Raw genomic sequence first — 23363 nt, 5'->3', positions numbered from 1 at the left:
TTTGGGGATCCCCAGGGTTGGGGTGGGGGTGCTGGCCCTGAGGAGTGGAGATGGGAGAAGCATTGGCTTTGGCGGGACCCTGAGAAAGTAAAAGTCAAGGGGTCTTATGGTCAGGGGGCATGTGTGTGGGGTGTCTCTGGATGGAGGAGCCGGGGGGAGTGGGTTGCTGGGGGGCACGCAGAGACTGACATCAGGTGAGAGCACTCGGGTGTCAGAGGCAGGGGAGCAGGGGCTCCCAGAGTGGACGTGAATTCAGCAGGGGTCCCTGAGGAAGAAACTCAGTCCTGAAGCCGGTGGGGACCCCGAGGTGGAAACACTGTGGGTGTGTGACCTGAGAGGGGGGGTCCCCAGGTCGTTCCGGGGAGCGGGAGCCTCCTACCGGGGGCTGCCCCAGGCGTGGAGGAAGCAGGTCAGCACCTGGAAGGCGGGGCCCACAGAGGCTCTGTTGGCTGGGGTCTGGTGGGGGCGCTCAGGAAGGGCGGGGAGATCCGATCCAGCCCAGGGGTCTTGCAACGGACGGTGAAGGGGCCCATGGGGGCCTCCTGGGGGTCGGGGCATCCCACTCAGTGAAGCGAGGCCACCTGAGCCAGGGCTCATGACGGTGGACCACGACCCCCCAGAGACCACAAGATACCACGGAACAAAAGGCCTGAGCTTTATTAATTCCCCGTCTGTCCCCCCCGCGCCCCCAAGGTGGGAAGTTCGTTGAGGTCAGAGGTCACCAAGCCTCTGGGCCGGGGGGTCCAAAGCGCCGCAGCAGCCGCTCCTGGTCCTCCAGGTCCTTCCGCACCTTCTTGCGCATGTAGAAGATGGGACAGTCCCGGCTGTGGGCCGGGCGGGCGGGCGGAGGTCAGGGCCCGCGGCGGGGCAGGGGCTGTTCCCAGGACTTTGGCCCCTGTATGCTGCCCACCCGGCGCCCGCCCATCAGGGGCTGTTTGCTCAGCGGGCCCGGGGGGGGGGCGGGGAGCCGGTAACAGAGGGTGCTCGCGCGGGCCAGCCGTATATCACCTGGCACCTGGCGTGGGAACCCGCCCCGCCCACCCGTTCCCTGGGGAAAGCCCGGCCCGCCCTGGGGGAGGGGGCCGAGACCCTGCGTGTGCTTCTGTGTGACGGTGTGTGCGTGTGGCCATTTTCCGGGCGTACTGGGTGCCCGGCCCTCCCCGCTCAGCAGCCCCCCAGCCCCGCCCCAGGGAGGCTGGGACGGGTGTACTGGCCCATTGTGCAGGCCTGGACACTGAGGGTCAGGGAGACCCTCACAGCTGGAAGGGGATGTGTTGGGGGGAACCTGGGGGGCTGCACTGGGCCGGCTGGCCGCCCACCTGGTGCAGATGACGTCCTCGTGCAGGCTGCCCTGGCAGCGCTGGCACTGCGTCCACAGGCGTGAGAATCGCTCCTCCAGGGCACTCAGGTGGGACACCTGAGGGCAGCAGGGGCTGAGCGGGCGCCTGGCCCCGCCCAACCCCCAGCTGCCCGGCCCACCTCCCCTGACCCCTCACCTCCTTCTGGTACAGCTCTGACTCCCGGGGCTGGCAGAACTTGCACACGGCTCCTGGGATGAGGGTGGCAGCGGGCGGCGGGGGGGCCGGTCAGCACAGGGGAGCTGGGGCTGAGCCAGGGCCTGGGCCGCCCCATCCCCGCCCGCTGCCCATCCCGGCTTCTGAAAGTCCCCACAGACGAGAGAACAAGGGAGCAAGTGTGTGGAGAAAACTCCCTGGGGAACTCCCGGGGTAGGGGGCCCGGGACCCTCCTGGGGGCGCCTGCAGACGGGAGCCCCACCCAAGGGCCACGCCAGCTTGCGGGGCTGGTGCCGGGGCCCCCGGGTGACGGCGGAGACGGGAGGGCCAGGGGGCTGGGGTCCTGTGCTCACCCTGGTGGCTGAGGACAGTGCGGCAGCCGATGCAGCAGTTCCGGCGTTTGGCGAAGGCCAGGAGGCCGCCCACCTTCCCCGTGAGCACCGTCTTGCAGCGAGTGTGGTCCCCGCCTGCAGGTGAGGGCAGGCGGTGGGCCGGGTGCCCGACCCTGACCCCCGTACCCTCACCTGCCCCGGGGTCCCCCACCCCACCCCCGTACGCAGCAGCACAGCCTCGGCACGGCCCTCGCCCAGGATGGGCTCGAAGATGCGCAGGAGCGGCTTGGCGAGCTGCTGCTCCAGGTAGTACTGCGTGTCGATGGGCAGGCTGTGCTCCAGTACGAACAGGGGGTCCTGTGGGCAGAGCAGGGCGCCGTCACACCCGGGGACGCAGTGGAGGGGCCCCGGAGGGGCTGAGGCACTGGGGTCCCAGGAGTCGCAGAGGCTGGGGGGGGTCCTTCAGTCATGAGTTGGGGTAATGCTGAGTGGCAGTCGCTAACCCAGGCTAGGATGGGGTCAGAGGTCATGGGGAGTCCCTGGTCACAGGCTCAGTGACCCACAGGTAGAAGCTCTCAGGTAGCCAAGGAAGGGTCAGAGAGCACGGTGGGGGCAGGAGGCAGGAAGATGGAACTGGAGGCTGGAAGCCCAGGTCTAAAGTGATGGGGCAGGAACTGGGGACTGCGGAGGGGGTTGTGGGGTCAGGGGTCACTAGACATCCAGGTAGAATGCAGGAGGGTGTGAATCCCAGGGAAGGACAAGCTGGAGAGCCGGGACCAAGAAGCCAGAGCCACAGAAACAGGCAACGCAACAGGCACTCTCGCCGTGTGCAGGGAGGCTGCGCCCCCTTCTCCAGGAGGGGTCAGAATAGCGCGGAGGTGGGGGGGCCCTTCCAGAGGGTTCGGGGAAGCCTGAGAGCAAAGCATCACGGAGCCAACTCCCAGGGGTGTGATGGGGGCGGTTCTCAAGGTCCCCGCGGGGCCGCGGAGAGGAACACCCTCCCACCCTGCCTGGAAAGCAGAAGTGAGAGCTCGGAGAGCTGGGCGGAGCGCGCAGCCCAGGTGGGCCTGACCTCGGACTTCATGTAGGCGGCCACGCCCTTGGCAGCGCTGATGATCACGTAGGGGACGCGGTCGCCCAGGCTGGGCGCGCTCCCGGGGTCCCGCTTCCTCATCCTGCGGGGAGACCGGGGCGGCGGGCCCGGGTGAGGACAGGTGGGCCGGGTTGGGGCGGGCGGGGGGGCTAGGAAGTGGCTGGCCCAGCTGGCGGGTGAGGGGCTATTTCTGGCCGCCTCCGCCCCTTCCCGGGCTGGGCGCACCTCTCGGCCAGCTCCACGTGGGCCTGCTTGCCCGCGTAATCGGCGGCAGCGCGAGTCAGCTCCTTGGTAATGACCAGCTGCGAGATGTCAATGCGATTACACAGCAGATCGGAGATGACGTCCTGTGCATGAGCCACGGCGCCCGAGGGGTCTCTGCAGAGGGGCGGCTGTCAGCGGAACTCGGGGTGCGTGCCAGGGGTGAGGAGGGGCCCTGCCCGGCCGCCGGCTGCCAGGGGGCAGAAACGGGGCCGGAACCCGCAGCTGCCCGACCCCACACTCTTTCCATAGCGCCGCCACCGAAGGGCTGTGCCTAACACCTGTGTCCCCAAGGGAGGAGGGGCTGGGGGCCGGGTGGGGGTCCCCACGCACCGGTCGATGAGCAGGCGGCGCAGCGAGGCGGTGACGAGGTTGGCCACCAGGGGGCAGTTGTCCCTGCGCACGGCCTCCAGGCCCTTGCAGTCCATGCGGTCGTGGGCGTCCGGCCGGGAGGAGAAGAGCAGGCCTGCGTAACGCTTCTTGCTGATGAGCAGGTAGGGGAAGTAGACCTGGGGAAAGTCGCCACGGGCTGAGGCCCTGGGACTGTGGGCGCCGGCGCCCATTCCTGAGACTTCCCCAGAAACGGGACAGTCAGGGGTGGTCCTGGGGATGTGGGATTGGGTCACTGGGGAAGATGGACCCTAAGACTCCAGCATCTCAGCTGGAGGAGCTGTGGTGGTGGGGTGGGGGTGGGGGTGGGGGGCAACCTCAGCATTCCAGGGACCTTCCCCAAATCGGAAATGGACTGGAATAAACCTAGACCCTAAAACCCAAGATCCAGACACGGGGGTGAAGTCTGGAGGGCCCCAAATGGAGGCCTGAAACAGACCGGAGGCAGGCAGGGGAGACAGGCAGCACCCCCTGAAAAAGAGGAGACTGGCAGGGAGTGACCTCCCCAGATGGACAGGCTCCAAATCTGAGAGCAAGTGTACCCCAAGGCGTGACCCCAGCGCCCCAATCCAGGAATCTCCTGGTCAGGGGCCCCCAATGGACAGGGCTGCCCCCCCGAAGACCTAAAAACCAGAGATGCTCCAAGGCTGACACCATCTTTAGGAAACAAACACCGTCTTTCATAGCAAAGCCCAAGGCTGTGGAGGTTTCTAAAACCAAAGTCCTGAACTCAGGAGGATCCAGGCAGCAAACAAAATACCTCAAAAGTGGGGCTTATGAACTCAAAGAATGGGACACCCAGTTCAGACCGCCCGGAAATAGAGACCCGGGGAACACAGGGTGCCCAGACGCTGACATAGCAGGAGAACCCCACACAAATGCAGACATCCTGAGACTCAGAGACCCTCCCCCCAAAGTGGCAAGACACATCTGTCCACTCCAAGCACTGGGAGCCCCCCACTTACTTTCTCAAACTCTAGCCGGATGGGCGAGGGGAAGTGGCCGGACACCCAGTCTGCAGCCTCCCGTCCCAAAGCCATCGCCTCAGCCACGGATGAGACGCCGAAGCGGCACATGACCGAGTCTGTGTCACCATACACCACCTGGGGAGGGGCGCGTGTGACCCGGAGGGGTGGGGAGGTGCTGGGCGGCCCCTGCACTCCCCATGCCAGCTCCGGGCCTGTCTTGGGCAGCAGTGGGCAGGCAACAGGCCCCTGACCTTGGCGCTGGTGCTGTAGCCGTTTTCCACCGTGTACTTGGTCTCCACAAGCTGCTTTGTCTTCTCAATCATCTGGCGCCCGAACCCGGTGACACTCTGTTGGGGAGAGAATCACGCAGAGTGAGGGCCCAGAGGCCGTCCTCAGGGTCCAGGTATGAGCATGGGTGAGCCACTATCTCTCTGGGCCTCAGCTTCCAAATCTGCAAAATGGGGTACTGAGCTGTTCCTTCATGGAGGTCCTTAGAGGAGGGCCTGATCGGCAGCAAATAGTGGCGGAAAGGCCAGTGCCAGAAGAGACCATCAGCTCAGTGCGTCTCCAGAGAGGTGCTGAGACATCTGGTGACATTCCTGGTCCCATTCCCCCATCCTTGGGCAATCAGAAATGTCCCCCACAAAGATAGGGGGCTGTACCAGGGCCAGGGGGAGACCATTCCTTTCCAAATAAGGAAACTGAATTTGGGGAAGGAGGAGGGACACACTAAGGAGAAACACACATGACTTCTGTTCTTGTTTGGATCCAGCCAGAAAACCTTTGTGTTTAACTGGAGCGAACAGGCCATTTATGTTTAGTGTAATTACTGATTATATCTGAGCTTAAATCTACCATCCAACTGTCTTCTATTTGTTCCACCCATTCGATCTTCCTTCTAACTTTTTTCCGAAATGACTCAGTACTCTTTTTCTTCCACCCTCTGGCCTTCATAAGCTTAAGAGACAGAATAGGAAAAGACGCTAAGAAACAGACATAACTGAGACAGAGAGAAGGGGCTGAGAGGAAAACGACAAGAGAGACAGGGCCAGGAAGCGGCAGCAGTGATGAGGAAGTGCCAGGGGAAAAGCCCAGCCACATCTTCCTGCCTGGCCTCCCCTAGGGAGCTGCAACCTGATGCCCAAGCATCCACTGCTTTCCACCGAGGAGGCTGGGAGAGGCCCCGGGGATTAGGAAGGGCCAGAAAGAATGGTAAGGCTGATCTACCACAAGAGATTAACCTCGCTCAAACAGAGGTCTGGCTCTTGGCTGGCTCCTGGGAGGGAACCTTGAAGCCCTTGGCATGTCCTGCCTGACAAATGTCTTTGTTCATCTGGGACCTTGGGTCACACCAAGTGATCTAATGTGATTTATGGTGGGGGCCTTGGGCCACACCGTATCACCTTGACCTCTAGAGGGACTGGAGACTGAGTACCAGTCACATGGTGTACTCCATGCACCTGACCCTCAATAAAAACCCAGGCCACCAAGGCTCGGGTGAACTTCCTTGATGGGCAGTACCACATGTGCGTCAATGTGGGGAGGAAGAGCTGTCCGCAGGACTCCCCTGGGAAAGGCAAGTGGAAGCTTCCGCCTGGTCTCCCCTGGACTCTGCCCCATGTGCCTTTCCCTTGGCTGCTTTTAACCCCTATCCTTTCACTGTAATAAATCATAACCGTGAGTATAACAGCTTTTCTGAGTCTGAATCCTTCTAGTGAATCACTGGATCTGAGGGTGGGCGTGGAGGCCTGAACTACACCTGATGCCAGCTCGGCAGAACCTCAGAGAGTCAGGCCCGCTGTGGTCTTGCCGTGGGTTTGTTTTTCTGTCTGAGCAGTAAACAGCCCCCACAGGATGCTGCTGTGGGCACGTCTGCCCACGCTTCCTCTCGGAGCAGAGCACTGTCCCAATGCCGGCCGAGCGTCCTCGCCGGGGTCCTCACTCAGGCACAGGACGGGGGACCCGCGCGCCTGTCCATATGGTGACTGAGGACATAAAGTCAAATGCCCGCGCCTGACTGTGCTGCTGGGTGACCCCCAGCCTCAGTGGTCTGGGCTTTTATTGGGGGTCAAGTGCCTGGAGCACCATGTGACTGACCTCAGTTACTCAGTCTCCAGTCCCTCCAGAGGGCAAGGGGATACAGTGTGGCCCAAGGCCCCTGACAGAGGGGCCCCTGTTCTCCCATCAGGAGGGGGAAGGGAAGGTGCTCTCTACTCTGCCGCCCCGATGGGGACCAGCACAGCAGGTGGGATAGGGTAGCAACTGCCAGGGACACGAGGCTGCCAAGTGACTGAGGGACAGGTGGAAAGAACAAGCCAAACTGGGCCCCTCCCTTCATTCCTCTGCCCGCCCCGCCCTGCCCCTCCCTCCCCAACTGCTTTCCTGTACACATTTACTTCCGTTGCCATCGGTGTCCCCACAAGGCTGGACACTAGGGCAGGAACTCTCACCCGGTGTCATCGGCTAGACCCACAAGGCCCAGCCCACAGGGAACGGTCAGCAAGTGTTCTGCTGAACCAATCAAGTAGGCATCCACTCTCCAAGAGGCCGGTGGGCTGGGGCGATCCCGGCCCTGACCTCCACCACACTGAGCCCTGGTTCTCCCCAAGAGGGGGTGTCTGCCCTCCACCTGCCGCTGTGCATTCACCTGTGAGATTTCCAGGCACGGGAGCCTGCCCACCTGGGCGCCAGTGAAGCCGTACACAGAGTTAGCACTCACTTTCAGCGCCAGCTGGCGCCCGTCCAACACTTGCCGCCGTAGGGGGTCTGTCTCCTTGGCCAGCTCGGCCTTGGCCCTGGGAAGAGAAAGGAGGACGTGGGGACCAAAGGCCACTCGAGGGCCATCCCAGGCCTCACGGGGAGACAAGAGGGCTGGGTCAGGGTGCTTTTCTGAAAAGGGGTGCCACGTACAGTTGTGCAGGTTGCACACTGCATGGAGTTGCCTAGCAGAGGGGCTGGTGGGAGCTGCCTGCAGTGCGTGACTTGTTCTAGTTGAGGCGCAGCTGCAGCGACATGCGCTGGTGAGGGACAGGGATTCCAGGCCACTTCAACAAGCCTGAGCTCAGAGCAGGGTGGGCGGGGGGAGCTCGAGGGCCCACCTCTTCCGGGCGCTGAGCAGGTTTTCCAGGATCTGGGGGAGCAGCCCCTTCCGCACCGATGCCTTCACAAACTCGTCCCCCGTGGGCGTCTTGATGAACTGATCCTCGGTCAGGCTGGATGAGAGATGGTGGGGGTGACGCCCGGCCCTCCTCTTCATCCCTTAGGATGCCCCTACCTCTTGCCAGTCCCCTCCCCTCCCCACTAGCTCTGGGTCTCTGGCCCCACTCTGGCCGGTCCCCGGCAGTCTCCGGGTACACGTGGTGAGTGAGGCGCCATACCCCAGTTTCTGGGCGGCCCCGGGCCGCAGGAGTGTGGTGTAGCACAGGTTGTGGGCCATCATGATGGACGGGTACAGCGAGGAGAAGTCCAAGGTGGCGATGGGAACGTCGTAGTACCTGGGGGCACGGGGGGGGGAGTCAGGGCTGGGCACCCCCTTGCACCCACAACCCCTGGACCCCTGATCCCTCCGCGGGTCTCACCCTTTCAGCGGCTCGATGACCGTGGCCCCGGTATAGTCCTCACCACCCTCCGTCTTCACCACGGGCATCAACAGCCCCTGGCGCATGGCCTAGGAAGGGAGAAGGCGGGACCCAAGTGTTGGGGGTGAGCAGGGCCTCTCGGTGGGGAGCGCGGTGGCCCGGCCGCCCCAGGCTCTGCCTGCTGACCTGTCGCAGCAGCTGGGACACGACCTTGACCTGCTGGCCGCGGCTGAGCAGGTAGCCGAGGGGCACGCCGGTGACGCGCGCCATCTCCATGGCGTTCACCAGCACCATGAGCCGCTCCAGCAGCCGCAGGGGTAGGAAGGCGTCCTTGAGGCAGTACACGGCCAGGCGGCGGCGCGTCTGGTCGTTACCGTTCTGGGTACAGGGACAGGGGTCAGGGGGGCGACAGGGTGGAAGGGAGGAGGGTGCGGTCTGAGAGGCTAGTGTGCACTAGGAAGGGCAGGGCAGTGGAACAGAGGTCGCCATGCCAGAGGTCACACGAATGGCTAGGGATACAGTTCCCATCTGCAGAGGGAGGTCAGAGGTCAAGGGCAGGAGGTGAAGGGAAAGGTCAGGAGAACAGGCACAGGATGTCCAAGACCAGGAAGGTAAGAGGGAGACAGGGCCGCCAGAGAGCGGAGGTGAGGGGCGGGGTCTGAGGGGACAGGAGGCGGGGTCTGAGGGCATGAGAGGAGGGGTCTGAGGACATTGGAGGCGGGGTCTGAGGGCTTGGGAGGCGAGGTCTGAGGACGCGGGAGGTGGGGTCTGAGGGCCTAGGAGGCGGGGTCTGAGGGCTCGGGAGGTGGGGTCTGAGCGCCTGGGCAGTGTGGTGGAGGCGGGGTCTGAGGGCCTGGGAGGCGGGGTCTGAGGGCTTTGGAGGCAGGGTTTGAGGACGCGGGAGCGGGGTCAGGGGCACACGCACCTGCAGGTCTGTGATGATGCTGTGCTGCACGTCCTCCTTCTGCTCGCCCAGGAAGTGGAAGCTCACGGCATTGAGCGTGTAGGACCGGAGCTTGTACTCCCGCAGCAGCACCTGCGGCAGGCGGGCAGGTTGGGCGGCGGCCCTGGGGAAGTGGCCCCGCGAGGGCGGCCCCTCCCGGCCCAGCCGTACCTGCAGCATGTCCATCTGCACGCGGCCCACCATGCTGACCACCTTGCTGTCCCGCCGGCCAGTCTGCCTGGACTGGAAGGACGACTCCCGGATGTTGGAGCGGAGGCCAATCACACGGCCCAGCAAGGGGAAGCCTGGCACCTGGGGGCACAGCACACAGGGAGGGCGGAGGCTGGGGGATCTGCAGGGCTGAGCCACAGGAGCAGTGACCACATCACCCACAACACCCGCTGCGGTGCCGTCCTTTGCCTGCTGAGAGCCCTGTGGACTAGGGCAGCTCTAGGGCATAAGGACCCTCAGGGACAGGCAGGAACGAACTGGAGGCTGGACAGAAAGTGTTAGAGGGGCCTGGGACTATGGGGGTGAAGGGGGCAAGAATGGTGCCCAGGGGCTGGGGGGCTGCACCGGGATGGGGAGGCGGAGGAGGAACAGACTTGGGGACAATGCTGAGCTTGCCAGGGAAGCAGTGGGTGCACGGGGTGGGGGGGCCTGGGGGTTGACCAGGTGGAAGCACAAGCAGGGGCCAGCGTGGAGAGCTAGGTCTGTACCAGGGACAGTGAACTGGGGGGACCAGGCATGGAGGACAGGCCTGAGCTGGGGTGGGAGCGGAGGGCAAGGGAGGGAAGCAGAGACTGGAGTATAAACACCAGGCTGACAGGGGTGGGCTTCTCCCTGGAGACGCTGGGGAGCCCTGAGTGTGGTTGTTCGCTCTTTCCATTATCAAACTGGCCAAATGTATAGAAAAGGAAGAAAACAAGAAATCAACCCTGAATATCCACTGAAAGGACTGATGCTTAAGATGAAATTCCAATACTTTGGCCACCTGATGTGAAGAGCCGACTCACTGGAAAACACCCTGATGCTAAGAAAGACTGAGGGCAGGAGGAGAAGGGGGTGACAGAGGATAAGATGGTTGGATGGCATCACTGACTCAGTGGACATTGAGTTTTGAGCAAACTCAGGGAAATGGAGGACAGGGAAGCTTGGCGTGCTACAGTCCATGGGGTCGCAAAGAATCAGACACAACTGAGCAACCGAACAGCACAGTACACCTGTTAAGAGCTGAAGTGTGTCTGCCTAAAAGATGCTGAAGTCGTAACTCCTGGACCTCTGAATGTGACCTCATTTGGAAACTGAGTCTTTGCCGGTAAGCAAGTTAAGATGAGGTCTAGGTGGCCCTGATCCAATGTGACTGTGGTCTTTAAAAACAAGGGGACACTGGCGCGCAGAGGGGAGAGCTGGGGAGAGTGCCAGGTATACCCCGCAGTGTCTGAGGCAGCAGGAAGCTAGGAGAGAGGCCTCAGAAGGAACCAACCCTGTGACACTCTGGCCTTCCAGCCTCCAGACTGAGAGACCACACACGACTGTGAGCTTCGGACCCCACAAACCCTCACGCCCCCATGCCCATACCAGGTTCAAGCATCAAGGTTTTGCCACCAACTTCCTGTTTTCCTTAAGTTTTTGTTGACATATTTTAAAGCCTAGAGAACAAGGCACTGCACTCGTGCTTTGGTCTGCCCTTCCAAATACCCAAGCCTTTGCTCTTTATTTTTGGCCACACTACCCAGCACGAGGGATCTGAGTCCCCTGACCACGTACTGAACCCACACCTGCTGCAGTGGAAGCGCAGACTCCTAACCACTGGACCTCCAGGGCAGTCCCACATGAGCCTTTCCTTACTTAACTACCTCGCCTCTGTGAAAGCCACAGGAACCTTCTGGGCTTTCAGAAGGCCAGGGACGGGGCCAGAGCTGGGGTTTCCAGGAGGCTTCTGGAGCCGCTGGGCAGTGGCCCACAGCCTGAGCCCCCAGTGGGGTGTCAGGGCAGCTTCCCCCGAACCTGCCATACCTTGAGGGTCTGGGCCCGGGAGATGAGGTAGGGAAGGTCAAAGTTCTGGATATTGTAGCCGGTGATCACATCGGGATCCATGATGCGGATGAAGGTCGACCAGGCCTGAGGTGGGAGCACGCAGGGTCACCCAGGCTGACATCCTGGTCAACCCCCCACTGTGGGTCCTCCCCAGTCCTGGGACGTTCTGGAAGCCCCCAGGAGCAGCACTAGAGCCCTCCCACCCATGGAAGGAAGACTGGGCAGGTGCCTCTGAAAATAAGGAATCCAGAGGGGGAAACGGCTCAGGAAACAGCCTGGCGGGGGGGGGGGGGGGGGGGGGGCGGCGTGTGTGTGTGTGTGTGTGTGTGTGTGTGTGTGTGTGTGTGTGTGTGGTGGGGAGGGGGAGGGGCGGTAGGGGCAAGGGGAGCTGAGGAAAAGGAGATGGGGCATGGAATGAGAGCCACCTGGAGCAGGTCCTCCTCCCGCTCATAGCTCTGCACCTTGGCGCCCAGGATGGGGGCGCAGGGCCGCAGGGTGAGCGCCAGGCGCAGGAAGGGCTCCGGCTCGCCCCAGCGCAGGCCCAGTGAGCAGATCTGGATCACGGGGTCCCGCTCGGGCTCAGGGAAGATGCCTGCATGGGGGAGAGGAGGGAGGCAGGGCACCAACTCCTGACGCTCCCTTGTGACTCACCGGGTGGGCGCACCTCTGCATCCCACCAGGCCTGACCCATGCGGTCCCCACCGCCCGCAGACCCTGCAGGATCCACCCTGGCTCCCACACTGCCTGCTTCTCCCAGCCCTCACAGACTGGGCGGGTCCTGCCCCAGGGCCTCTGCACTGGCTGCCCTCCCCACCCCCATGCCCTGCCCGTCCCTCTTCACAAGGCCTGCCCCCTCACCCTGGAGGCCTCCCCCGCCCCGCGGCCCCACCCTCTCCGCTGCCGGCCTCCTTTGCGTTGCATCCAGTTGTGCCTTTACTCCCTTCTCCCTGAGTGAGCTCAAGAAGCGCAGGGACTCCTGGGAGACGGGCCCATCACTGATGTAGGGAAAGAGGGAGGGAGGACTCCAGGCCCCGGGGACAAACCTTTGCGACCAGCGCACTCGATGTCGAAGCTGAGCACGCGCAGAGGGGCGATTCGCTGCCACTCTCCTTCCGGCGGGTGGCTGATCACGTCTGACCACAGCACGTCGGCCTCCAGCTGACACAGAGTGGCCTATGGGGAAGAAGTAGGTCAGCGGTTACAGGGTTCCGGCTCTGTGTCCCTCCAGCCCAAACTCAGCCCCGGAGACCCCCGTACCTTCCCCTCCGGCCTCAGGATGTATTTCCCGGCTGGGAGCTCCAGCCAGTTGCAGCCCACGATGTCCGTGTCCACCATGAACCTTCAGGGGGATGAGGGTCAGTGGGCAGAGGCAGGTGGAGGGGGCGAGGTGGGAGAAGTGAGGCGGGGGACATACCGGATCTCAAAGTCAACGTTGGCCTCGTAGGGCGCAAAGCTGGGGGTGCCGAGGCCGGCCAGGCGGATGCCCTGCTCCAGGAGGCGGCGGGCAGGTGCCATGAGGCGGGGCAGTGCCAAGGTGATACGCAGAAACGGGGAGGGGCCGTGCCCATGGTACCCGAACATGCCTGTGGGCAGAGGGGACTGGCATCGGCTCGCGGAACCCCTGCCGGCCCAGAACCTCCACCCCCGACCGCCTCGACCCCCAGGGCGGCGCTCACTCTCCCGGGAGCACAGCTCTACCGCCAGCACGGCCGGCCCGGTGAGCTCCTTGCCCCCGCGCTGGTCCCGGCTGATGGCTGCACTCAGCTCCCGCTGCAGCTCGCTCAGGTGCTCAGGTCCAAAACCTGCGGTATGGAGAGCCGGTCAGATGTGCAGGGGATCCTCGGGTGGCCGGGACGAGGAGGGGTCTCTGGGGTCGGGGTCACTCACCAGGGGGCGCTGGGGTGTAGAAGTAGGGTGCAAAGCCATGGATGTGGCAGCAGACGGAGACCCCCTCGTCGGTGACCCCGAAGGCGCGGAGGATGGGAACTGAGTCCTGGGATGGCGGGGGCGCCCCAGGCAGGGGCCGCGCTGGGGCTGGGGGAGGGGGGAACACAGGTAAGTGGGGGCTGCCCCATAAGACCCCTCAAAAGTGTGCCTGCCTCCCTCCTGGTTTCTGTTCCCATCCTTTCCCCCCACACAGCTAGAGGAGCACCCGACTTTCTTTTGCAAATGAAATGTTTCCTTTTCAAAAGTGGAATCAACTTTGCGTGGGCAGCGTTATGAGCTTTAACGCTGGGATAGATTCGTGTAACCACCACCAAAAATGGGGTACAAGACAGTCCCATCACTCAAACAGCTCCCTCGATCTGCCCCTTGGTAATCACACCTGCCTCCAGCCCGCCCCTCCCCAGCACCACCGGTGTGTTCCTTGTCATCCTGATTTTGTCTTTTTGAGACCATCCACAGAATGGAGTCATTCAGTACGTAACCCTCCAGGTCCAGCTTCTTGCACCCGGGCTGACATCTCTGGCACCCGTCCCTGTCAAGCTTGTCAGTGATTTGTTTCCTTTATTGCAGAGAAGCACTGCATGGTGTGTTATCCATTCACCCGCCACAGGACATGTGGTATTCCCATTTTTGGGTGGCTAAGAGCTATCAACATCCGTGGTTTTTTTTTGAATGTAGGTGTTTGCTTCTCTCTGGTAAATATCTTTCAGGCAGAATTGCCAGGCCCTATGGTAAGAGTAGGTTTAAGCCTGATTTCTCAATAAAGCTCAGGGCAAAAACCATAAACTTAACTACCATAGGAAAAACTGTAAAGGGCTAGGTTGAACCCCGTAAGATTCTTCCAGGCTGCTTCCCAGCGCGGTCGCATCAGGCCATGGCCTCACTGAGCGCACGGCTTCCCGACACTCCATACCCTCGCCTGCACTTGGTGTCGTCTGCGTATTTGACTTCAGCCTCTCTCACAGGTGTGTGTTCGTGTCTCACGGTGGCTGTCATTTACATTCACCCGACAGCCGATGACACAGTATCACCTCACGTGCACATCTGCCCCTGTAGATCCTCTAGTGAATTGTCCGAGATTTTTGTCCACTTCTGAACTCTCTCTGAATGTTCTTTATTTGCAGCACCGGTCCTGCCGGACATACAGACTGCAAACGTTTCCTCCCCACCTGTAGCTTGTCTTTACTTTCCCGCTCAGAGCCTTCAAAATGCAAGTAGGAGCTTGGACGTGCACGTGCGCTGCGCGGTCAGTCGCTCAGTCGTGTCTGACTCTTTGCGACCCCATGGACTGTAGCCCGCCAGGATCCTCTGTCCATGGGATTTCCCAGGCAAGAATACTGGAGTGGGCTGCCATTCCCTTCTCCAGGGGATCTTCCGGATCTAGGGATCAAACCTGCATCTCCTGCATTGGCAGGTGGGTTCTTTACCACTAGTGAGTGCCCCTGGAGCTTGGATGGGGTCTCTCCATTGCCAAGGACAGGCCAGCTCACTCAGAGTGGAGAGCTAAGGTCCTCGCTGGCCCCTCGCTGCCTCACTGACCTCCTGGCTGCTCCTTAAACGTTATCAGCCCTGCTCCCTCCTTGGGGTTCTCTTCCCAGAGTCCCGTTTTCCCAGACAACCCCACGACTCCTCATCACCTCCTCAGAGGGGCCTTCCCGAAGCTCCAAGAGGCAAGGTCCAGCACCCCCTCCCTACTTGATGCTCCTCTGTGACCCTCACCACTGCCAGTGTTCCACTTCCTTTCTTGTTCTGCCTCTCCTTCTAGAAAGTGAGCCTCGGGGAGCAGCGACCTGGTCTGCATGGTACAGGGCCTGCCTCAGTGCGGATGCTCGGTTGTTCCCGACTGACGGGATAAATGAATGGAAACCACACCACACGCCTCTCCCTTCTGCGAGGAGCCAGCCCCTTCAGGCCTCAGTTAGAAGACACCTCTTCCTCCAGGACGCCCCCCTCCCTGCCCCGACCTGTCCCTCCCTCTCAGACCCCTGGGCGGGGACCCTTTGTGTCCCTCTCTTCCCACACAGCCAGAGTGGCTGACCCGGCCCCACCTCCCACGCACCAGGCCTCTGATCCCTAAACTTACCCACGTAATGGTCGATCTCCAACTGCTGGAAGATGAGAGGCTCCATCTGGGGGTCCAAGGCGGGCGGGGCGGGCCGAAGCCAGCGGGCATCTATGGCCGTTGGGGAGAATTGCCCTGGATGGGGGGAGGGAAGCGAGGCTCCATGGAGTCGTGGTCCTGCTTCAGAAACAAGTAACTGCCTTCCTGGCTCTGCTCCTGTCCCCTTAAGCAGCATCCCATTTGGGAAAGAAAGGTGGAGGCGGTGGTCTGGATCAGGTGGGACACTCCAGGGGGATCGAGGGGTCAAGGGTCAAGGTTAGAAGCTACAGGAAACAGAGGTGGCCTACTAAAAGCCAAAGATCAGCCCCTTGCAGAACTCGAAGCAAGCCAGGGGCTGAGAGTTAAAAGTTACAGGTCAGCTCCACGGTTCCGAGATGTGACAGGTATGGGGTCCCCACAGGGGTGGGGCGCAGGGGGGCCCCTGCTCCGAGTCTCACCGTCCGCCGCCTCCAGGGCCGACTGCAGCTCCTCCTCCTCCTGCTCCTGCAGCCTGCGCTCTGCTTCCATCTCCTCCATCAGCGCCAGCTCCTCCTCGAACTGCGAGGGCCGGTATGCCTCATCCTCATCCCAGAGGCCCCCACGGGCCCGCTTTGGGGGCACCCCAGGCCCCGGGCCTGGTCGCCGCTTACCATCCATCCTGTGGGGCAAGCTGGGGTGAGGTGAGGGTTGCTGTCTTCTCCATGGCCTCCCATGCACCCACCATGACCGTGAGCCTTTAAAAAAATCTCCCAGAGTAGGGAATTCCCTGGGGGTCCAGTGGTTAGGATGCCACATTTGCACTGCTACGGGTGGGGGTTCAATCCCTGGTCAGAGAACTAAGATCCCACAAGCTGTGCCGTACAGCCAAAAAATTTTAAGAAAGAACAGACTATGCTCATCCATGATGCTAAAAGTCTGGCTAGTGGCTGTTTCTGGGGTGGGGGAGATTGACTGGGAAGGGGTATGAGGTTGTTCTGCAGGGTGGTGGAAGTGTACTGCACGGCCAGCTGTATGGTTGAGACCTGTGCATTTCACCACGTGTAAACTGCACCTCAAGTAAAAGCATAAAAAGTGGGGAGGCTGCAATTCCACATCCAGGGGTTTATGCTACAGATATACTATCACCTAATGAAAAACTGCATTTACAAGGTTATTTCCGGCAGCATTGTTTGCAGTCCCAAAAGACTGGAAACCACCTAAATGTCCTCCCCTGGGGGACTGTTTAAATAAGTTACATGAATTCTGTTCCCTGGAATATTATACAGCTATATAAAGGAATGAGGAAGCTCTCTATGAACTGACAGAGGACTCTCAAAGACCCATTGTTAGGTAGAGAAAGCAAAGTACAGAATGGTGTACTTAAGAGAGCTTTTGTACTAAAAAAAAAAAAATTCTAAGAAAATGAAAATGTTTGCCCTGACTCTAATCAGTAGGAAATAATCAAACCAAAAGTAAAGACTGGCCTGCAAGATGGAATCTTCAAAAAATGTCCAAGTCATGAAGGGGGAGGAAAAAAGATCAGGAAACTATTTTAGATTAAAGGAGAGACTATGTCGTCATGACAACTAGATGAATCACTAGTGGGATCTCTAGTGTGATCCCAGGTCAGATCTTGGATTTAAAAAGTGGAAATAACTCTGAAGGGTATCGCTGGAACTGCACAAACTGAGTAATTGTCTGAGATAACAGTATCGCTTCATAGAGAATGGCCTGATTCTCATTATCCTGTAGTATCATGATGGCTACAACCTGTACATAGTTCAGCAAAAAAAAAAAAGTGTACGTGCATCAAGATAAAGCAAAATTAGGCAGCACATTCACAACTGACAAATCCACAAAGGGTTCATGGGTGTTCACTGTACTTGTCTTGGGATGTCTCTGCAGGCTTGGAATTTTTTTAAATTAAAAGTTGGAGGAAGGGACTGCAGAGGGCAGTCAATCTCTGGTCAGAAACTATGATCCACCTGGAGAAGGAAATGGCAACCCACTCCAGTATTCTTGCCTGGAGAATGCCATGGACGGGGTCGCAAAGAGTTGGACACAACTGAGTGAATAGTCTTGTTTTTCAAGTTAAATAAACATTACATTATAAGCATGAAAAAAAAGAAAAAAGAAACTATGATCCATAGTTGGGGCCAAAAAAAGAAAAAGCTGGAGAGAAACACATAAAAGAAAAATAACATGTATACAAGGTGGTGGGGAAATATATCAAAGATGTTGCTTTTTCACGCATAATTGTGGCAGATAGTAATAAACTGGCAACACTGGCTTTCTGGGGGGCTGGGGTGGGGAGATACTTTGACCAAGATCTCATTCACATACCATATGATTCATGCATTTTAAGTGTACAGTTCAGTGGTTTTCAGTATATTCAGAACTTGGGCAACCTTGACCGCAGTCCATCTTAGAACACCGTCATCACACAAAACAGACCCTCTCCACTCAGTGCATCTCCCGCCCTCCCCCAAAGCACCACTGATCTGCTTTGTCTAGATGGATTGGCCTGTTCTGTGCATTTCCTAGAAATGGAATCCTGCATATGGCTTCTTTCCCTGAGAATGTTTTCAAGGTCCACTCCCGTTCTAGCACGGATCCGGGCTTCGTTCCTTTTTATGCCTGAGTACTTCCCCACCGTGTGGCTATCCCACGTTGTGCTCACCCGTGAGGGTCGTCTGCACCTTTGGGCTCTTCTGAATGCTGCTGCTGTGACCGTGCAAACACGGGTTTTCGATGAGGAGGAAAAATCTGAACCGACTCTCCTGTGCCCTCCACGTGTAACTGTGCAGACACGCGGTCTGATCTCAGAAGGAACGAGCCTGGAGCCCTTTGCTCCAGCCATGCGAGTAGCCAGAGGGATGCGGAGAGTTAGGACCCGAGGGAGATGCCCGGGTGAGGCAGAGGAAGCTGAGGGGTTGCCAGGAGCCCTGCGGAGTGGCCAGACCTGGCTTGTCACGGGGAGGAAGAAGAGGGCCAACTGGCTGCCCTGGGTCACTGGGCTGTGGCCAGGGGGTACGATGGGGGGCAGCTGTCACCGGAGCAAAACCTAGGGTCCTGGACTAGTCTCCTATCCCAGGCGCTGTCAGGCAAGCCAGCATGAGAAGGAAGGGGTCCCTGGGTGTCCCCCTCTCAGGGGTGCGGGGCAGAGCTTGGCACCTTTCTGGGTGCTTCAGCAGCAAATACTGAACAGCAAGTGAATCCAGCATTAGCCGCAACGAGTGCCTGCTCTAGGTCACACACCCATTTCTCTGTGACACTCACTCCCTGGAGGTTGTCATCCCATCCCACCCACCCTCACCGCTTTTTTTTTGCTACACCACAAAACATATGCGATCTTAGTTCCCTGACCTGGGACTGAACCCACGACTCCCTGCATTGGAAGAGCGGAATCTTAACCACCAGACCACCAGGGGATGGCTTTAAATGCCATCTCTTAGCTTTTGTGTCTCCCACCCAGACCTCAGCTGGGGCTCCAGGCTGACAGATCTGAGTGCCCACTATGGCGACGTCCCTTCAGGCACCCCAGACTCCAAAGCCAGGCTCCTGATCTTCCCCCAAACCTGCTCCTCGCACCCCACAGTCTCCCTTGATTCGGTACAGCTCCCGGCAAGTCAACAACCTTGGGGTCACCCCAACTTCTCTCTTCCCTTCAGACCACACGCTCACTCCATCAGCAAACTTATTTATCAGCTCTGCCTTTCAATGGAAAGGCGTTGCACTGTTCTCAGCAAGCCCTCTACACCCCCGCTCCGCCCCAGCTCCCAGGCTGGTCTCTCTGGCTCCCTAAGATGGTTGGCCTCTATTTTGTGCATTGCTGTTTGTCTGGCTCCCCCTGCTGGAAAATAAGCTCAGCTTGGGCTGGGATGCAGTATCCTTCACTGAAGAATCATGGGTGTCAGTAACAGTGTCTGGCCCATAGAGGACACCCAAGGAATATCTGTTGAATGAATAGCCTTGCCTGCTCCCCATCTCCCTCCTTCCACCTGGCCCCCTTCAGTGTTTTCTCCACTCAGCAACCAAAGAGATTGTATATGTCAGATTGTCCCACCCCTGCTCTGCTCAGAGCCTGTCCCTGGATCTTGCCTCATGCACAGTTAAAACAAAAGTCCTCATCGTGGCCCCCAAGACCCTGCACAACTGCCCCCACCTACTCTTTCAGGGACACCACCCCCGCCCTCTCTCCCTTGCTCACTCCAGCCACTTGCCTCCTCTCTGTTCCTCAAACACTCCAGGCTTGCTCCTACCCCAGAGCTTTGCACAAGCTGTTCCTGCTGCCCAACCAAATGCTCTTTTCCAGACATCCCCATGGCTCTCTCCTCCCCACCTTCAGGTCTTTGTTTCAATTTCACCTTCTCAGTGAGGTCGGCTTCAAAATACAGCCCCTGGGACCTCCCCGGCAGGCCAGTGGTTAGAGACTCTGCACTTCTACTGCAGGGGGCGAGTTCAATTCCTAGTCAGGGAACTCCCACATGCCAAGGTGCGACCAGAAAAAGAGATACATAAAAATTTGAAAAGACAGCCCCACTGCCCCCTCCTGACACTCTCCAACTCCTTCCCTAGCTTTATTTTTCTTGCTGGCCTGTGTCGCTGTCTGCTGCACTGTATCAGATCATTAAGAGTTCTCAAAGCATGGTGCCCTGCACCTGCAGCATCTGGTGGGAACTGGTGGGAATGGAAGCTGTCAGGCCCCACCCCAGACCTACTGAGTCAGGGCCTCTGGAGGTGGGCCCAGCCACCCGCGTAGGATAGAGCCCTCCAGGGCCTCCGAAGCTGCTCAAGCCTGAGCACCACTGCCTATTCATTTTGCTTACTGTCTGTTCCCCGTGAGGAGAATGGAAATACTGCAAAAGTTGGGATTTCACCTTCTGTTTCCTGCTACATCTCATGTTCCCAGGAGAGAGGCTGAGGCCGAGTGCACACCCAATAAATATGTTCTGCTGCTGCTGCTGCTAAGTCGCTTCAGTCGTGTCCGACTCTGTGTGACCCCATAGACGGCAGCCTACCAGGATCCTCCGTCCCTGGGATTCTCCAGGCAAGAACGCTGGAGTGGGTTGCCATTGCCTTCTCCGAATACGTTCTGAATGCAGGACCAAGGAAAGAACTTTCACCAAAGCTTCTGAGGCAAGTGCTGCTATTAACTCTCCAACACAGTGACTGGCACGGAGGCCCAGAGATATGAAGCCACCTTCAAGCCTGAGGTGACACAGCTAGCTCAGAGGGGCAGAGCCAGGGTTCCAATCCAAGCAGACTGGCTCCAGGGCCCCACTGGTGATGAGTGCTCCAGACTGTTGGCCTCTGGGGGTGCCAGGAGCGATATGGGGGTGAACTGCCCTCTGCCCAGCGGGGGAGACAGGACAGACTCATCTGCTTGCTCACCCTGTATCCTGGCTCACACACATCTGTCAAAGGATGAATTAAATAACGACAAATGGATCTATTCACTCCTGCCCCCCTGAAAACTCCACACCTTTCATGCTTTGGCCAGGTCCCACCTCTGGGCCTCCTGACTCCTGCTGCCCTCGTCCTGGGCTGTGGATCACCTGGGCTTGTGTCTGGCTCCCTCACCAGACAGGGAACTCTTGAGGGCGGGGCAGGGCTGAGGCTGCTCTGGGTCCCCAGGATCACCCAGCATGGGGCCTGGTCTTGGGAGATGTTTGCGGGATGAAATCTCCCTTTTTCTTAGCCAGCTAACTCCTCTGCACCCTCTGAAACTCAGTTCTGGTTGAGTTCCTCCTCACTGATCAGCGGCCCCTAGGGGCTCCCACTGCACCTTGGGGGCATTTCCATTACTGCACAAGCTGTGACAACTTCCAGCTGAAAGGTCCTCAAAACACAGGGGTCAGGGGCTGCCTCCAGTCTGGGTCCCCAGCATCACCTAGCAGAGTGCCTGCGATGCAGGCCACTTCGAGTTGTGTCGGTTTAGACTCTTCTCTGGTGTCACCAACTCCACGAGTCCATCCTGTGAACCCTCATTTTCTTCTCTTAGTTCCCAAAGACTAGTGCTGCCTCTGTTTAGTTCAGAGAGCTCTGGCTTGAGATTCCTGTCCTTCTTCCAACCAAACTGAATTATCACTAGCTCCCCAGTGCCCAGAAAAGGCCCTGAGTAGGGCAGGAACGGCCTGGGTGGGGAAGTGCAGGAAGGAGGGGGAGAAAGGGCAACAAGAGGTTCCTGGAGTGGGTGTGGCCATGAACCTGAGTCACTGACATCACCCTGCCCACTGGCACCACCTAAGCTCTGCCCTCAGGGTGGCACCCCCAAACCTGCTCCCCCTCAGCTCCCCCTCTCCAGCCTGTTGCTCAAACAAGCCCCATAATCCTGGGCTCCCCTTCCCAACACTCACCTTGGTGTGTTCAGACTCCAGAAACAACCTACGCCTGATGGATTCTCCCCACTTGCACTGCAGGCTCAGCCACCTAGCATTCCCCCTTGCCTCCTAACTGGCCTCTCCTCCTTCCACTCTCACCCCTGCTACAACCCCATCTTCAACCGGCAGTCAGAGTTTTTTTTAAACGCAGGGGAAGATCAAGTTGCTGTGATGCTCAAAACCTCCCCGGCTCCCTACTGAACCTACAGTAGAAGTTAAAGAGAACACCGAGATTTACAAAACCCTATAGGATCTGGTTCCCCACCATGTCTCCAGCCTCACTCTTCCCTACAAGTTACAATGAAGCCAAGCCCCTTCCTACTTCAAGGTCTTTTTACTGGATGGCCAGCGCCCCGCCAACCACCACGTCCAGAACACTTTTTCCGGGGCTCGCTTCTCTCTCAAATGTCACTTCCCCAGAGGGACTACTCCCGTTCACTCTAGAAATAAAAAAGCAGACTACTCTGTTTTACTTTCCTTGGGGTTACGAATCACAAGCTGACAACATTGGTTTGTCGTCATTACTTACTACTTGTCTACTCTCGGTCTGCCCCTGGGAAAGAGGCTTTCTCTGAATTATTTGGGTTGTAGCCTCGACTCCTAGGGCAGTGCTGGGCACAGTGTACTCAGTATCTAGAGAATAAAAGATGACACCATGCCCTCACGTGCACCATCGAGAACCGAATGCCTCCGGGACCCGTTACTCCAAAGACTCCCCAGTGTGCGTCCCCCTAGTCCCCGGCGCCCAGCGCCAGCGCCCCCGCAGGCCGAGGGGACGCCCCTACCCCGTCATCTGCCCCCGCGTAAGCGCCCACGGCCACTGGCCTCTGCCCCTCCTCCGCGCGCCCCCTAATCAAGGGGATCCCTCCCGCCGCCATGCCCCACGCGAGCTCTCACAACCCTCTCTCAGGCCCACGGACTCGGCTCCCCAAGCCTTATTCCAGGCCAGGCCAAGTCCTCTGCAATTCCCCTTCTCCCGTAACTCACCCGCTTCAAACAGTGTTTCCCGCCACAGCCCACGCCGCCGTGACCCCTGACTCCGGCGCGCGCAGGCCCAGAGGCGCGGCGCGCGGAGCCGGACCACGCCCCTCCCACCCAAATAGGGGAGACCACGCCCCTTCCCCCTGTCTGGGGCGTAGGCCACGCCCCCTTCATCCAACTTGGATGGTGGTCTAGTCCCCTTGCTGACGTATCCTCGCCAAGTCACGCCCCCTCTGACGCAAGTGGCTCGAAGCTACGCCCCCTTCCTCACCGCCGGGTTGAGACCCAGTGGTCTCTGCGCACGCGCAGCGGCTCTGGGCGCCAGCCCTCCCTTCGACCCTGCCCGCTCTAAGGTGCTGGGCGCGCACCCTCCACCCCACCCGCGTCCTGGCCGAGGCCTTGTCGGGAGGACCGCCTGGACAGTGTTCCTCCTTCAGCCCGCAACCTGACCTTTTCCCTCCCGATAGAGGCTGGCCTATGCGTGCTCAGATCCTGGCCAGGTTGGTTCTCCTGTCTGGTGCGGCCTCAGCTTCCCCATCTGTAAACTGGACTCTGCACAGGGCAGGCATATCTCTAGAGCGAGAGGCACTCTGCTTGGGATAGGACGATCGCATGTAACTATTCTCACTTCCCCCGTTCCCTCTCCCCTCTCTACAAAAGTATATTTTTCAGTACCCCACCCACCCCTCCAGACAACACCCTCTTCACCCTGGACTGGGACTGTCCATTCAGCTCACCTCGATGTCCCCTCACGGCCTGGCGCAGGAGAAGAAATTAGGAGAACTCCACTGCCTTTCCTTTGAGCTCATCTAGGCCTCTTTTGAGGCCTTGCCTCACTTCCTACTCATCTCCC

At 59.4% G+C, this 23363-nt stretch overlaps 1 protein-coding gene across 3 annotated transcripts; it reads right to left on the bottom strand.

Annotated features, from left to right (window-relative positions):
• Positions 1-641: 641 nt before the first annotated feature.
• Positions 642-22570, bottom strand: POLD1 (DNA polymerase delta 1, catalytic subunit). Of its 3 annotated transcripts, none has more exons than XM_024977947.2 (27): positions 22517-22570; positions 15626-15825; positions 15150-15263; positions 13007-13153; positions 12796-12921; positions 12534-12702; positions 12377-12458; positions 12163-12292; positions 11545-11711; positions 11099-11203; positions 9251-9391; positions 9062-9172; positions 8323-8514; positions 8137-8225; positions 7936-8052; positions 7657-7770; positions 7278-7353; positions 4810-4905; positions 4556-4693; positions 3534-3709; positions 3165-3317; positions 2919-3021; positions 2071-2203; positions 1868-1981; positions 1497-1549; positions 1320-1417; positions 642-824 (listed from the first exon to the last, which is right to left on the bottom strand). In XM_024977947.2, the coding sequence occupies exons 2-27, from the start codon at positions 15822-15824 to the stop codon at positions 719-721; spliced, it is 3249 nt and encodes a 1082-aa protein (XP_024833715.1). In that variant the 5' UTR covers position 15825; positions 22517-22570; the 3' UTR covers positions 642-718.
• Positions 22571-23363: the final 793 nt, after the last annotated feature.

This window comes from Bos taurus, chromosome 18 (assembly GCF_002263795.3).
Source record: "Bos taurus isolate L1 Dominette 01449 registration number 42190680 breed Hereford chromosome 18, ARS-UCD2.0, whole genome shotgun sequence".
Classification (NCBI taxonomy): Eukaryota; Metazoa; Chordata; class Mammalia; order Artiodactyla; family Bovidae; genus Bos; species Bos taurus.
This window is presented reverse-complemented; position numbering and strand designations above follow the sequence as displayed.

Bases quoted from the DNA above. Each gene is read 5' to 3' on its own strand.
- POLD1 (XM_059876511.1), bottom strand. From the start codon at position 15,824: ATGGATGGTAAGCGGCGACCAGGCCCGGGGCCTGGGGTGCCCCCAAAG. The intron at 15,264-15,625 runs GTGAGACTCGGA...CCCCCCATCCAG, and splicing joins GGCCCTGGAGGCGGCGGACG to GGCAATTCTCCCCAACGGCC. The intron at 9,392-11,098 runs GTATGGCAGGTT...CTGTGCCCCCAG, and splicing joins CCCGGGCCCAGACCCTCAAG to GTGCCAGGCTTCCCCTTGCT.